Source organism: Hippocampus comes, unplaced genomic scaffold, assembly GCF_001891065.2.
Source record: "Hippocampus comes isolate QL1 unplaced genomic scaffold, H_comes_QL1_v1.1 scaffold49, whole genome shotgun sequence".
Taxonomy (NCBI): domain Eukaryota; kingdom Metazoa; phylum Chordata; class Actinopteri; order Syngnathiformes; family Syngnathidae; genus Hippocampus; species Hippocampus comes.
In genome coordinates this window covers 793,933-810,024 of record NW_017804830.1, presented here as the reverse complement: position 1 = coordinate 810,024, position 16,092 = coordinate 793,933, and the positions used below count along the sequence as shown (strand labels likewise).

The window sequence follows — 16,092 nt, the reverse complement described above, 5'->3', positions numbered from 1 at the left end:
GCAAGATTAATCAACGGGCTGACGGTGAAAAAAAAAGTCAGGAAAAAAAAAAGAGGACGGACAGTGTGTGTGTGCGCGCACGCATTTGATGGTGCGGAACGAGCCCTTCGGATCAAAGTCAGCAAAGGCCCGATTATCGCAGGTCTCCAAAGGTGATCCTCAGCGGTGAGGCTGACGCGTAGCGAGCGGGAGCGTGCGTCCGCTTTCAAAGCGCCAATTATTGCCACTGTGAGGTGGATCGTTCACGCCTTTGTCACCTCTCGGCTGGACGACTTGAAGGCACTTGACGCTGGAGTCAGCCGATCCTCCGTCAAGCGTCTCCAGTGGCCTCTCGACCGCCCCCCTTTCACCGGCTCATTTGAGAGTTCTTTTGAAGATCCTCAGATTGGTTTTCCAATCTTGAAATGGCCTCGCCCCACAAGACCTCTCGGATTGTGCGTCGCAATTCATCTGCCGTTTGTTTGTTGCTGCGTGAATTCTATTTTTGCTCCACGTGCGGCACTTTGTCAACAGCGGCGGCTGTTTTCAAGGCTCTGGAAATACACGGGGGTTGAGGGACATTTGAAAATCATCTGGTCTTTGAAAACGTGAGGTCAAGTCAAGAAACAAACGGGAGTGTCGGGGCCAAAGAATGATTGTCCTATCTTCGTGCAGTCAAATGTCAAAAAGGCTCAAATTTGACCCCGAGAGTAAGTCAGTGGGGGCGAAGAGCCTCCGCTAGCGCGTAAAATGCCGGTGGCCAAAAACCGCAAGGCTTTAGAACAGAGGCAGCAAGCGGGGGGGGACAATAGGGGGGTAAATACGGGGGAGGCAAGGGGCCGCATGCCCCGAGTCTTAATATTTGAAGCGAGAGGCAAGCTAATTGGCCCGCAGAGTCTTTCCTGGACGGGATGTCCGTCAGCTGTGCTTTCGCTCGATGGAGGACTCTGGCTCGGGCCTGTAAACAGATGAAGCGTGACAGCTTTTTTGGGGCGCGTCCACAGTGCTTTCCGTGGGGGGGGTTGCTTTGTTTGGAGAGGGCTTACAAAGGAGCGACGCAGGAATGAAAACAAAAAGGAGAGTTCTCAGGATCCACACCCTGGCCCTGACTCGGCAATCATGAGCCGGCCCGAGTGGCCGCGCGGGGCCCCGGCGCAGGAAGCGCAGATGTGGACGCACTCGCGTCGACCAAACGGAATCCATCTCTGGCATGTTATACGACCCCAATCAGGAAGAAAAAAAAAAAAAAAAGCCCATCTGGATGGTCCAGGAGCGGTCCGGTCTGCGGCCTTCGCCGACACACATCAGGCGCACGCGATGGCTCGGCGGCGTTCCATTGGAACATTTCACGGCTTATTGAGCTCACAGAACTCTCCGACCCGCAAATCTGTCAATGCAAGTCGTTATGTCTCCGAGAAAGCTGACCAAGGGCGAAAGGACTTCTTCAACATTTTGCTATTGCACTTTGGACCCGATTGACTAAAAGTCGCCGTGTGCATAAAAACCAAACTTGTGTTTTTATGCAAACGGACGACGTACGAGGCAAAACGGCCGCGCCCAAGACGAACCGCGCTGAGCCGATTGAGTCGTTAAATAGCGCGCCTGAAAGGCAGGTGCAAAGCGGCACCCTTGCGCGAAACCATGACGGCGAGGAGGATGCGAAGGCGGAATGAATCCGTTGTCTTGCGTCAACGTTTCTGGAAAGCCAGAAATTGGCGTTGACAAGGAGTCGTCGCGGCACATCCCGTACGACACGACTCCCCGAAAAGCAACATTTGCTTGCGTCCGGGTCATTTTATTGAGCATTGGGGCCGATGCTTCCCAGAGCACTTTTCTAGGAGAGCGCTCCCAAATTGAACAGAATGTTGCGCAGGATGGGACATCAAAGTCCCGCACGTTGGAGATGTGCTAAATGATCCTAAAAATGGCTTTTAGGCAGTTGTCGACTTGCCCATAATTATAGGAGGGATATTTCAGTCCGCTCGCTCACGTCGGTTCTCCTCTTCCACCCGCACTTCCAATTCCATCACTTCAAACTTCACTTGATGCGGACAGCGATAAGCCGCTCCCGGTCTCCCTCGCTACCACTTTTACCCCCGTTTGCAAGCGCGCGCGCGCAAACTCCCGATTTAGCACTCGCCGGTTGGGATCCGCGTCATCGGGCCCGGCCGTTATGCGCACGGCTGGCCTGAGGGGGCAGGTGAACCGACACCAACGGTCAAGTCGTTTGCATCGTGCGAGTGCTCCGACGTGCGCTCAACGTCTGCATACGTGCAATCGCTTCAACGGGATCATTCCTTATTTGTGCGAAGCGCCACAGAAAGAAACGCAATGACGAGAACTCATTGACAGTCCATTAAGTCGCCGGCACATTCGGCCCGATGCGGGCATACGCGTCACGTGCACGCGCGCGAGTCGCGCCCCAGCAGGCTATCTATCTGGCTGCGAAGCGGGACATTACCTTGGACCCAGAGGGACAAGTCGTAGCTGCGGACGCCCATATCGTTGGTGGCTTCGCAGCGGTACACGCCCGAGTCGTTGAGCGTCAGCGGTCGTGTGAAGGCAAACCTGTTGGAGACGGCGGAAACACCGTCCGGCATGTGTCAGAGACATGTCAAGAGACATTTTTGTCATGTTTGCAAACAACAGGCGGCGGGGCTCTTCCACGTGGCGCAACTGGAAAGGAGGGCAAAAACGTCGCTTGTTTTGGAATCATTCCGCCGCAAAACGGAATGCCGAGTCGTCATGTCGGCTGCCCCCCCCCCCCAAGACACGCACACCCCCAGCCCCCGTTTGTGCACTCTAACTGCTTTGCTCAAATGACACGGAAGAATTTGCTGAGGAGCCTCTGGAGCTGCGGCCGCCCGGAAGAACGCGTGACGTCAGATGCAAGAGATCGGGAAACACTATTTGGGCCGAGGCGAGATGATATACAGCCGTTTTTATGACGCCCCCCCCCACACCCCGCCGGCTCTCTAAAAATAAGTCTGGAAAAACGCTTCGAAGAGCAGCGCTTTTTGTCTAGAGAGTCTTGGGGGCATAAGGTTTCACCGGGCCAGACTTTGCCGCTCCCGCCGGAGCCTCGTTTTCACATCAGAGGACGGCGGAGTGCCACGAGGTCGGACTTAAGTCGCACGCAGGAGCCTTCTGGAGACTCATTCATGACACGGATTCTTCACGAGGGCCGCGACGGGTGGGTGCAGTGTCAAAGCAGAATAACTACGGCCAGAGAATACGGATTCTGGGTTCGCTATGCACCAAAGTCATCGATGCGTGGGGTTTTGTTTTTTCTCTTTGCTGAAATACTCGCCTATTTTTTCTGAAATGCAGTAAGATGCTGCCAAAGCCCTGTCGAAATAACAAAGTAGTCATTTATGTCCAGGGATTATGCGTGAGGCGGCACAGTGGCCGTCTGGTTCGCGCGTTGACCTCACAGTGCAGAGGTCCGGCCTGTCCTGTGTGGAGTTTGCACGACTTCCACGTCCAGTTTCCTCCCACGTTCCAAAAACACTCGCGGCGGGTTGATGGAACACTCCAAATGGTCCCGAGGTGCGATTGTGAGCGCAAATGTTTGATCGTCTGTGTGTGCCCTGCGATGGGCTGGCGACCAGTTCGGGGTGTCACCCGCCGACTGCGGGGAGGAGCAAAGTGAAATTCAGGAAAGTCTGCGCCGCAAGTACGTGTGCGATCGCGGTAAGTTTTGTTGTCTGCATCAAATCCTCGGCAAGCTGCTCCTGCGAAATCCCAACAGGCGGAAGGCGGCCACACACGTACAAGAGCCCGGCCATAAAGCTGTCAGAAGGTTTGCCAATAACAGGCAGCCCGCGGGGTCAAATGACACGGAACACGGCGAGCTTTGTTTACCGGCGGTGCCTTAACGCCACCGAGAACGGATGAGGTCGTGAAAAGGTCAACCCACCTGGCCCACGTATACTCCCGGACGGGCGGGTTGGCCTGGGCGTCACAGATCAACGTCACGTCGGCTTGTCCCGCGTACCAGTTTTTCTTCTCCCCTTTGATGAGGACCGTCGGTGCAACTGTTTGCAAAACAAAAGCGCAACAAAAGTTAGCGGCAACAATCGCTCGCTGATGCTGACCGAAGCACGTCTGGTGCGATGTAGAGCAGGGGCGTCCAAACTTTTTGGTGTGAGGGCCGCACGCAGAAAAATGGAAATTAACATTCGTCAACTTTTAGAAACACTCCAGTGTCTTTCCCGAGCACTTTCAAACCACCACCGCTGTCTACAAAATGCCGTACATGGAGCAAAAACAATTCAGACAACCACAAACAAGAAAACAAGAAATGAATAAGACAGTAGAAAGCACCAAAACCGACCAACTCCAAATCAAGTCGAAGAGAGGGCGCGGCAACGCAAAAGGCTGCGTCCCCTCGGAGCCTCCGTTTGGTTGTCGGTACCTCCAATAGTGTCTGATCCGGAGACCTGAGGCACCTGGCAGGGAGCTCAGAGAGGTCAGGTGGGGCCGGGCCATTTCAAGATTGGAAAACAAATAAGAAAATCTTCAAAAGAACTCTAACATAAGCCAGTGAAGGGTTGCCAGAGTAGGAGTGATGCGCTCCCTTTTACGAGTAGCAGTCAAAAGGCCAGCAGCGGCATTCTGGAGCGACTGGCGACGCTTCATGGAGGATCGGTTGACTCCAAAGTCAAGTGCGTGACAGTCATCCAGCCAAGACGTGACCGAGGGCATGAATGACTGCATCTCAAAGTGACAAAAGTGCTCGAGCCACGGGGCTCAAGTCCGCAGGATGGGATGGACAAGCACCTGAGGATCATTCGTGTGACGTCTTCATCAATCAGCCAGAAAACACCAAGTGGAAGAAACCATTTTTTGCCCCAAAAACGGAATCTTCTTTGACTCAACTCTGTGTTTTGAAGAGACATTATTCTCTTAATCACAAATATTTATTTATTAACATTGAGAAAGGTTCTCCGGGATATTAACAAATTCCTTTGTAACGGCACCTATTTTTCTGGCAACCTCCCTTATTTTTTTTTAAACTAACCTTGCGGGCTCAGGTCAAATGACATTTTTATTTTATTTTTTTTGCTGTCATGTTGCGGGCCGCTGAAAATGGATGGTGGGCCGCAAATGGCCCCCGGGCCATAGTTTGGACCAGTGATATAGAGGGTTTCTAGAAGGTGAAGCACGCTTTACGTTACAAGAAACACATGAGCGGAAAACAAAGGTTTGGAAGATGTGCCAAAAACAAGACAAAGCAAAGGAGAAGACTTTCAAGCAGGAGGAGGAAAAGTGGCTCATATCTAATAAACTCCGGCAAATCAAAAAGAAAACGGGGCGAGGGACCGCGACGCTTCCGGGATGAAGCCGGCACGTGCGGCTGTAATAAAAGATGGCAAACACGCCTTATATTTTGCCCCCTTTGATTTCTCCGGAGAACAAGCGAGCGAGCCACCACCGACCCAACAAGAGGACGGTTCGGCTCGTCTGGCCGGCTCACCCGCCGCGGAAATTGTGCTTCTTTTGCACTTAAAAAAAAGAGAACGCCCCGTTTGTGCCTCCAAGATGATTTATTGAGCCGCAAAGCCTGGTTGTGACTCGATTAACCTCGCTCCCCTGTCACCCCCCCCCGCCTCGCTCACCGCACTCGCGCTCCCGCTTCTGGCATCACCTCCGTCTATCGTGCCTTCAGGAGCCAACCGTCACACAAAACTGCGTCACCTAAATCATCCTCTATTTTATCGATACCGTTTGTCACCGTCGTGAGACTCGCATAGACTCTGTGCAGCCCGGTGGTCAACCTGAAGAATGCATTCGTTTCTCTCGAGAAGCCTGCGCTCCCACTTTAAGCTCCCGTTGGGTCTTCAAAGAGAGGAGGAATGCACTTTGGGCGCTACTCACAGTGAACGTTGAGCGTGTGGTCTTTGCGGAAGTCGGTCTCCAGCGTGGGGTGGCGCACCACGCAGGTCAGGTTCTTGCCCTGGGCGTCGCCGCGAGGCTTCCACAGGTAGCGCACGCTGACGCTGGCCGTGCCGTCCGCCTCCTCGCGCCTCTGCGTCTCCACGCGGCCGCTCAGCTCCGTCTCCCAGGAGACGGTGGCGGCGGGGAGGCCGCGCTCGGCGATGCAGGTGGCCACCAGAGACTCGCCCTCGCCCTCCAGCAGGGCGGCGGGCCCCGCCGACACGTACACCTTGGGCTCCACTGGACGGACGGGGCAGACCATTGCACCATTAGGACACGAATAAATTGGGGGCATCACAAGAGCCGATGGAGTGAGTGGCCCGTGCCGGACGTGGCCTTTCCTCCCGTTTACATCTTGAACATTAAACTTGTCAAAAAGGATTGGAACTTCTCCTGGGTATTACCATCATAAAAGTGATATAGGCATCCCCCCTCCACCCCAAAAAAAACTAACAAAAGAGGCCAATTATTGTTAGTTTGAATTGTCGTTTTTAAAAATGACAACATAAGAGAAGGATAACAACATCCAAACTCAGACCTGAGAGGCAGAGCAGCTTCGCGTTCGCTACCACGAGACAATTGTAGACGGGAGAGAAAATGGGACAAAAGAGAACAGAAGGAAGTTAGTGGAAATGAAAAAGGTTCACCTTCCGTGCGTTGTTACGCTGCGTCAACGTGTCGGGAGCGCGCTACACTCTGATACGGTGCAATGAGTTCAAAGAACGCGGCTGATCGAAGTGCACTCTCCAATCACCGTTGGGAAACAAATTCGCATTCGCCATGCAGTGTTTTGCGGCGAGGGTACAACGGGTAAGCCGGCCCGTTTCATTTGGTCATTCTGTGGCTCGTGCCAGTGGCAAAGGCCAATCTTTAAAGGATTGAAGAAGGCCTTTTCGTGCAAAACGGAGATCATATTCCATCAAGTGACGGCTCCATTTTGAACACCCAAGAATCCTCATCATCTAAGACATGAGACACTCGGGCCTTGGATGTCTTGTGTCGGGAAGGGGTCAAGAATCAAGACCAAAACGGCCCCCCGTTGTCATCGTGCGTGCACGCGTGCCTCTTCAAGTGGCTGGCCAAGCAGCTGTGCCACTCACTGAGGCGATGACAGTTTGGAAGACAAAGTAGAAGGGGGATTGGGGGGGGGGGCGGGGGGCGGCACAACCACCTCATCCCCGAGAAAAGGCCATCACCTTTGGGACATCTGCTCCCCTCGTCCCCAGTCGCTAGTCATTTCAAAAATATCTCCCGGCACCCCATTCTCTAAAAATAGCCGTCGGTGTCTTGCACCGGGCCGGGGGAGGGAGGCCACATTTGTGCCGCAGTCGTCAGGCTCTGTGTGTGTGTGTGTGTGTGTGTGTGTGTGTGTGTGTGTGTGTGTGTGTGTGTGTGTGTGTGTGTGCGCGCGCGCGCGCGCCCCTCCCCTCCTTGCTAGCGGGCTCGAGCTAAAAACAGGAGCTGCTCTTTGCTGGTCGACAGACACGTTCAGCTGGAGGAAGCGGCTAACACGAGACCGGTGCAAAGGCGAAGCCAAACATTCAAAGCTCTCACACAGCAGTGGTAGCAAGTCAGCAACTACGCAAAAAGAAAAACAACAACAAAAACAACAAAAAAAAAAAACCTCACCATTCTTGCATTGCCAATTAGTTCACAAATCCGCCAAAATAAATACAAATGAATGGTGCGGAACGTAGAGAAGTAGCGAGCGGTCCGCCGTTGGCTTTGGTCTGTAATATGTGGCAAAGTAGGCAAAGCGCCGATCGTTGTTTTCCAAACACGATGATTGATCATCGATGAGCTGTCAATCATTGCATTGCTCACAATTTCCGGCATCTGGACTTGACTGAGATGATTGTACTTTGTAATTCCTTACAGAAGAAAATCGATCTGTGCTTTCTAGTCTTTGTGGTCGTTCTTTATTTTTGGATTATTCCAACGAAACGGACCAAAAAGAACCAACTTGCCAAGCATCCCCCCCGCCCCCAAGTACCGTTCAATAAGTGATGGGATGGTATTGTTGAACCCTTTCTCAACCGTGACGCGAGGGAGTGATGGGCTGCCTCTGTACTTTTTACTCAAGTGAATCGCGTAAATACCTTCACAACCATTTCGGGTTTTGTAGCGAACAAACATCAGACTCTCAAACGTTGTCGTCACGAATTCGGAGTCTCGTCTTCTGAATTCATTGAGCCGGATGGCTCCTTGGCCTAGAGGCGCGCACGCGCAACACATGACGTCCTTTCCCCATCCGAGCCGGTGCGCAGTTGAGCATTGACGCGCCAACTGCCTGAGCTCCGGCTTTTTCCGTGAGTCAGCAAATCTCGACGCGCAGCCGAGTTCCAGCTTTTCTGACTCGGCAAAAAAGAACTAAATAAATAAAAGCCGCATTGTTGGCCAAACGAGTGAGCAGACAAATTTAAAAGGGATGCCGAGACCGGCCGGGTAGGCGGTCGTCTGCGTCTCATCAGCGGACGAGAAACTCCCGCGGTTGCTCGACTTGTCACAGCGGCGTGCTGTAGAAGCGCGGCGTCCGGTTTGATGCAGCTGGCCTTCGGCGCGTCGCCGTGCTTCCGGCAAAAGGTCATTCTCATCTTTTGCCATCGTATCTCTCGTCCTTTCGGCACACATTTTTGGCTTTGCCCTCTCGCCGCGATTCCGCGCTCCAGAGCTTGCGTCGTGTGTCTGATCCAAGCCATGTGTCGAGTTGTCGCCGTCATTGTCTGGGTGCTTGGACGGGCCGGGCCCTTTGTACTGGATGCTCGGGTTCCGTGCCAACTGGGGCACTGGTGTCAGTGCCGGAGTTTGGTTTGGACACCACCAAAGCCAGGGCACTGGGGAAATTCGATACGCCCTTGCCAACGTCTGTTCACAATTCAAACGTTTTGAGGGTTTTCTTGCCGAGGCCAAAGGACGACAGACACGCGCGCGGCACGGATGAATGACATGCGTGTTTGTTTCAAGGTGAAAATGAGTCGGCCTACGCGTGTGTTGCCTTACAAGCGTGCTCACAAAACAAATGAAACTGTACCCCGAAATTGCGAATTGCGTCAGAGAAACGGATCGTTTCTATCTCTTCTCCAGACTCGTGACGTTTTCTTTCCGGCGGTGATGTCATGGAAGTTGCAACCATTGGTCCAATAGAACGATAGCCTCAACTTTTTTTTTTTTAACTCTCTTTTGATGGCGGCGCGGACACCCGCAGCGGCTCCTCTCGTTTTATGTTGTCTTGAGAGGGAAGAAATTTCATCCGCACGGACGGACACAGGCGAGCCACGATGAGCAACGGCCTTAATGGCCCCTACTTAACATGAAGCTAACGGAAAAATCGAGTCGATCCAATCATCGGTATCCTTACCCAATACATTGACGTCCGTCGACGCTTGGTCATTCCCCAGCGGGAAAGTGGACACCTTGCAGGTGTACGAGCCCTTGTCTGCAAGGTCCACACCCTTCATGGAGATGCTGACATCTCGATCCGTGGTGGAAACGAAGGAGACGCGATGGGCGAACTCGGGGGAGATGTGCGTGCCGTGGCGCACGTGGTAGACGGCCAGCACCTCCCGGCCGGAGGGGAGTTGGCGCTCCCACGAGGTCTGGATGAGCGTGAGGTTGGGCATCATCTGGATATGGCAGCCCAGCGTGATCGTCTTGCCCAGCACCGCGTCCACTTTCGCGGGGGCCGCCACCAGGTTGCCGCTCACGCCTGCGTGAAGAAATAAACTCTCAAAGGTTGGGCCACATTTTTCTCGATGCCGCCCTTACAAGAAAACACCCGAGACACATTTTTGCTTCATTTTTGCAACCGAGGAAGCCCGGCAGACACAATTCCTACCCCACACGTAGCCATCTCCATCTTTATTCCTTTCTTGCCCAACGTCACGGCCAGACAACTTCAAACGCACAATAAGAGTCACAAAAACGGTGCAAAATCAAAGTCAAATTGGTCCAAAGTAGAAAATTGAAACCCAGCAAACGAAAAAGCTAAAACAGGAATGAACCAAGATGAAATCCTGGCAACAAGTATATGGCTAACCTTTCTAGCTAGCCACTAACATAATTTTACATCATCACTCGTTTCATGTCGACCCTCACCCGCAAGGCAAACTCAAATGCACGGCAACGTTGACGAGAGGCACTTTAGTACCTTGTCTGAAAAAAATAGATGTAAAATAAAGTCTGTTAACAATCCGGAAATGCCGTCTCGGGTCTTGCTAACGCTTAAAAAGTAGAAATGTTGGGGAAGTCGTGAAAGTTCATGTGCCCTGGAGATTTGTCATGTTATCTGCGACGTTGCGCAGCCGCACATCGTGGATTCAAAATTTGAACTGCGGCGTAACCGGTGGCCGGCGATTGCTGGCTTGTGCGCCAGTTCAGTCCGCTTTTGCTCCATGTGCGGCGGCCCTTACCCTCAGCCAACTCTTTATGGCAACAAATCCAACCTTCCCCCTTTATACTCATCCCGCTTCGGAGTTTCTCTGTGTCAACATCGTAGTGGCATTCAGCTTGTACTTCCCAACTGTGATTTAGACTGACTCAAACACTACAAGCTCATTAAATCCAACTCAAGAATTTCAGCCGCTTGTCAAGTCAATCATTTAACGACACACTCGGTATTTTTTTCTCGGCTCTGTTTTGAGCTCTGTTGACATGTTTACGATGCAGAGTTCGTCATATTTGGGAGCCATCAATCTGCCGTGCGCGCGTCTCGGAAATGCGCGCCGAGCGAAACGTAGAAAAGTGGCCCACCGGCTGGTATTTCGGGTCCTTGGCTCTGACGCGAGCGGTTAGCCGCAGCAATGCTATCGCGCGAGGCCAAGGCTCCCCTGTGCGCTGTCGCGTCCTCTGTAATTTCCCTCATTACAAAAACACGCACACACTACACAAGCTTTCCCTTGTCCAAAATAAGGCCCAAGTGTGTGAGAGGCAGACATTTTCTTTGACTGCAATTTGGTGTGTGTTCCGATATCAACTTGCCAGCTGTGCTCTAATACGCTTTCCTCATTTGTTTTTTCCACCCAACCCCCCTCACACAACCCCGACACTCACTCCATGTAAAAGGGGGATTTTTGACCTAATAACTCCAAAGCCTAAAAAACAAAAGTCTGTTGACAAGTGACAAGCATACAGCTAGCTTGCTAGCGGCCAGCATGAGAAGCTAACACAAGGAGCTACATCGTCATTTCTTGCCACATGACATGAACCAATATACTCAATGCACACAACAGTCACAGAGAAGCCAAATTAGTCATTAGACCACAAAAAGTTGGTGGGAAGGCGAAAGCTAGCATGACCAAACCAGTGCTAAATATAAAACAAACAACATACATCATCTTTTGTTCAAAAGGGACAAAGGGATGAGCTCAAACACTCAAAAACAAGACACAAAAGGCCAATCTACTGTAAAAGGAAACTATATTGGATTGCAAAAAAAAAAAAAAAAACACGTCAATGTTTTTGTTGACAAATGGCAGGCGAGTGACGCCGATCCACTTCTGTTTCTTTGTTTCCTGACAAACGTCCCCCCCCAAATCATTTCACTGCTGGTCTCCATATGTTTTGACTGACTGTGGATCGTTCCAAGAGATGACGCGACTGCGCGCATTTGGATCGTTCCAAGAGATGACGCGGTAAACTAACGGCGCTGATCGATGTCCGCAGACTTGGAGCCCAACTGCTACTGTACCACTCGGCGCGGGTGTCGGCTTTCAGGCACCGAGAAACGAGAGCCGGCGTGCGCGCCATGTGCTGTTTGCTTGAGCGTAAGCGTCGGTGGGGAGCGTGTACATAAACACAGGGCGGGGTGCGCGCGGCCGACTCCACCCTGACCATTCGGAAGGGAGGAGAGACAGATGGCCTCAACGTGGGATACCGACGTGGAGGAAGTGTGAGCTTTGGGGGAAAGTTGGCACGACCGGTACCGACGACCGCCGGAGAAGTATTGGCCAAAACACTGCTTGGGAAATTCTCCATGTGCGGTGTTTCAAACCCCCCCCCCCCCTTGACAAAATATGTACACAGAAAGTACAACCAAGTAAACACATTGGGGGGTTCATTCATTCACCCATGACTTCCAAAAAGTAAAATCTTGTAAAGGGGCTTCTCGCCAAACAGCTAGGGGAAGATGCAAATCCCCCCCCCAAACACACACACACACACACACACACACACACACACACACACACACACACACACACACAAAAAAACACAACAGAGGCTTATTTTGTAGTGTCAAAAGATGACATCAAGTTTGCTCAAAATCTGTTCCTCGGCTTCCCGCCGACTGCTACAATTTCGATGCTAAACAAAGTTAACAAGGTGGCTGGCTGCAGTCCGGGGAAACCGCGGAGGTTACAATTGGCTTCATTTTGCGGTCAGGCAGGCAATTACGGACTGGGGGCATCTTAGGGCTCGGCCCTAAACAAGTTGACATTTTCCAGGACGGCTCGGGGTCAAGCACAAGAGTGACAAGAGGCCGCCTGCCTTGCTCGTCTGCTCGAGTACAGTCAACGGCCGCATGTGGCTCAGTGCTCAAGCGTGACGACGTTTCTGTGCGTCCGCTCGACACAACCTCTCCCCCAAAGGTTAGTTTTGAAGGCCTTCTTTCAAATGATTGTTTGCGGGGTGGCCGGATCTGAGCCGCCTCGTTCGTCCCAAGAGCCTCGTACGCCGCGCCGGCGTAGCGGTCGACAAAACGCCCCCAAAGAGGAACGGGCTGCACTTTTGCCCGCTTTGTTGGCGCTCCGCGAGAAAGGATGAACTCATGGGAAGGCTGCGCTCGCTTTGAAGAAACGCTTCACTATTTGTTTCTTTCCCTCCTGACGTCACTAATTGTGACAAGCTGCCGCGGCAAAGGGTAAATCAAAACCTTCCTCCTGGCGGCCTGGAAAAGCGTCTCAAACATTCCACGTGGGCCGACGCCGCCGACAGACTCGCCGCCCACCCGCGGCCGGCGCGCGCCTCCCCGGAGGGGCGTGTCATCCGGACGGAGAGCCGCGCCGTCAGGTCGGCCAGCGTACGTAGGACAAAAGACAGCGCTGTCCCTGTTGCTGTAATGCAATCGCGCGGCTAGACGACGGTCATGAGGGATTGATTTAAAAAGCTCACCGATCAGGAATGTCGGATCTGGGCAGGAGGAAAAGTAGTTTTAGGACTCGCAGAAACATGAACACGGCCGAGCTACTGCTTCAAATAAGAATCATGATCGTGACAATAAAGCTGCTACTACTACTACTACTCCCACCAATGACGAGGTTGACATTTACTCTGCAAAGTCATCTGCTTTTCCGCCCAAAAATAAAAACGGTAAAAAAAAAGACAAAAAACAACCCCAAATCTTTTTTTTTTGTGGGTGTGGGAAAAAAAAAACAAATCCCAAATCCCATGCCGGGCTGGTAAATAAGCAAGAGTGTGAACGCTATACAGCATCCAAAGTCATCAGCAACCCCCCCCCGGGAGGTTTGCTGCTGCGAAGCACGCAAGAAACCCGGCTCGGCCCAAGCCGAGCCGAGCCGCGGCCCGGCGCTCCTTTCCTGCCTCCTCATTTTCAAGGGGGCGTCGCCGCTCAAGGCATAATGAGGCTCAGTGTTCGTGTGGAAGGGGCGTGCGCGCAGGCTCGTGTGGAAGCCCACTCTTACAGCTCCGTTGGAGGGGATTCCTGGGCTGCTGTGGTTCTGATCCAGGATGCGCACGCCGCCTTCAGATGCTTCCAAGGAGGCGTTCTCAAATGAGGACGTTTCAGGACTGGTTCAGCGCAAGTTCTTGTCATTCTCTTTTGACTTTGGGACGAGTCCCAGCAAAGCTAAGATGTTGGAAAAATCAATCTCCAAAGTTCATGGACAAAGAACATTTTTTTGCCGTTCTCAGTTTTAGCTCCTGCTAGTTTTATCGACGTAAAATGTCGCTTTCAGGTAATTCTCTCTTTAAAAGGAAAAAAAATGTTATTTTTATGGGGTTTTTTTTTCAAGTGTAGTTATTTTGTTCATTTTCGCCAAAGCATTAATGCAAGCTCCGACATCGGCCGTCGTCACGTGATCCGTGCAGGCAAGCTTGCCTCTGAAACTGAAGGCGGAGGGAAAAGCATCCTTGCGACCAAGTGACGGACGGAATTGTCCCGCTTTGTCGGCACAAAATGCCACGCTCTCTTGACGTTTCTTCGGAAAAGGCTTCCGCACCCCTCTTGCACACCGAGTTGGGAAATTTTTTTGTGTCGCCGCAAACACCAATAACAGTCTGGCGTCCAATGAGCACCGTTTTTATTTTATTTTATTGTTATTTTTGGAGGGGGTTGGGGGGGGGGTCTTTGTAAAGAAAAAAGTGCCATTGGAAGAGGCCCACCGGCCTCGCTTCTTAAAAGGCCGTCCCCCCTTTATTTGTCTGCCCTCACCAGGTCACAATGCGAGGAAGGAAGGGGCTTGATTCCACTCATGTTCTTGTCCCCCTGCACAAATATTGGCGATGATAAAGGCACGGCGGACGGGAGGCCGTGTGCCGCTCAGCCTTTCCCGAAATTTCGAGGTGTGGTCAAGGTCCGCGCTACTGCGGGTTTGTTGCTTTCCACCTTTTTACACAAGGACAAAGGCGCGCAAAGGGCTCCGTGCTCTTGGGGGTGGGGGGGGGGGATTCGCTCCTCAAATTTGCCCACTGAACAACTTGGAAACCGTCCTTGCGGGGACGTTGATGCAATGCTACGGATCACTCAACTCGGGTTCTCTTGACACGATTGGAAGACAACTCGTTGGTCGCCCGCTGTCGCGCGATCGTTCTTCTCAGTCCGAGATGACGGCCAAAAAGAAATCAGTCTATCTTAAAAAAAAAAAAAAGTCCATAACACTGTTTTCCTTTCAAATCACTCCAGTGTTCGTCTTAATTTTTTTTTTTTTTTTAGATCTGACCGCCAGGACGACGTCCTTTTATTAAGTGGCGGGGCACATCTCACGTCATATTTGTTTTGTTTGGAGGGTGGGGGCAGGACGGTAATAAGCAGGTTTAAAAAAAAAAAAAAAGGCTCCGCTCTCACTTAGACCGGTGGGAACGTTGCAGTTTTCCGCTGGTTCATAGACAGCATTTCACTTGCTCTTGTTTCCCCCCCCATAAAAATGTTTTAAGGTCATGCGAAAAGCAGAAACGAGCAATCAATGTCTCACAGGGAGGAAGTGAAGCCGCCCAGCAAAAGGCGGACGTTGGTCGTTGGTTAAATGTGGCGCCACACTGGTATTATCCCGCCTGGTCAGAGCGCGTTTGCTGACATTTTTTTGTGTGTGTGTGTGTGTGTGTGTGTGGGCGGGGTTTTTTGCCCCTTCGTTTTTCTCAGCACTCGACTGTCAGCCTGTTCCGCAAAAGATGAATGACACTCACACTTTGTGCTCGCAAGCCCGACCAGCACGCGGTCAAACGAAAAGTGTCAGCGACCTTTTTCTGGCGATGTCAAATGTTCAAAAACGCTTCACGGCAGAGTAAAAACATTCCCAAGAGAAAAATGGGTTTGGTGGGAGGAGTCAAAGCCAAAAGGAGAGCCCGCTCGGGACTTTAGGCAGTCCAAGGACTAACATTTGACTTCCAGGCAATCCATTTGTGCCAGCAATCCAAGCGCCAGCCAGTTTAGCGAAGTTAACCTGTTCAAATTCAAGCCGCACTTCCGTCTCCCTTCCAAGCAGTCCACCTTGTCGAAAAGATTTTCGACAGACGCTTTGCACAATCCAGGTTAAAAATGATCATCGTCGATCACTCTGCCCCGCTCAAACGACATGGGGGGGGGGGGGGGTCTCGTTGACGACTGCTACGGTCAGAGGTCAGGAATAAAAAAATAAATAAAAGTCCACACCAGGTGTTCTGATCCACGTCATGCGATTGCGGGATCGCTGCATGAAAGCGCAGATGCTAATATCCTGCATTGCTGAGTTCTGATTCAAAGACAAAAAAAAAGGGGGGGAGGGCGTGGGCACTACATTTGACATTTCTGCGGGACGTCCATGTAAAGAGAGAACAAATGGTTTCCAGGTACTTCCTTCGGTTAACTCCCTGCTGGGTTTTTTTTCTTCCTTTTATGAGTCAGGCTTTGCCCTCCTCCCCTTTCTAAAAGTAACGGCCGATGCTCGGATCACTGCGGTGTTGTCGTTGGTCGAATTCAAGAGCGGCGCGTACACAAGCCCCGCCGCGGATGTGCCGAGTCAG

At 52.0% G+C, this 16,092-nt stretch overlaps 1 protein-coding gene across 1 annotated transcript in view; it reads right to left on the bottom strand.

The window, feature by feature from the left end:
* nectin3a (nectin cell adhesion molecule 3a) overlaps positions 1-16,092 on the bottom strand; it is a 29,431-nt gene that overhangs the window by 942 nt on the left and 12,397 nt on the right. Inside the window, exons 2-5 of the mRNA XM_019867270.1 lie at positions 9,278-9,625; positions 5,860-6,159; positions 3,891-4,016; positions 2,380-2,584 (exon numbers count right to left, since the gene is read on the bottom strand). Of these exons, the coding sequence (XP_019722829.1) occupies positions 2,380-2,584; positions 3,891-4,016; positions 5,860-6,159; positions 9,278-9,625 (979 nt within the window). The remainder of the gene's footprint in view (positions 1-2,379; positions 2,585-3,890; positions 4,017-5,859; positions 6,160-9,277; positions 9,626-16,092) is intronic.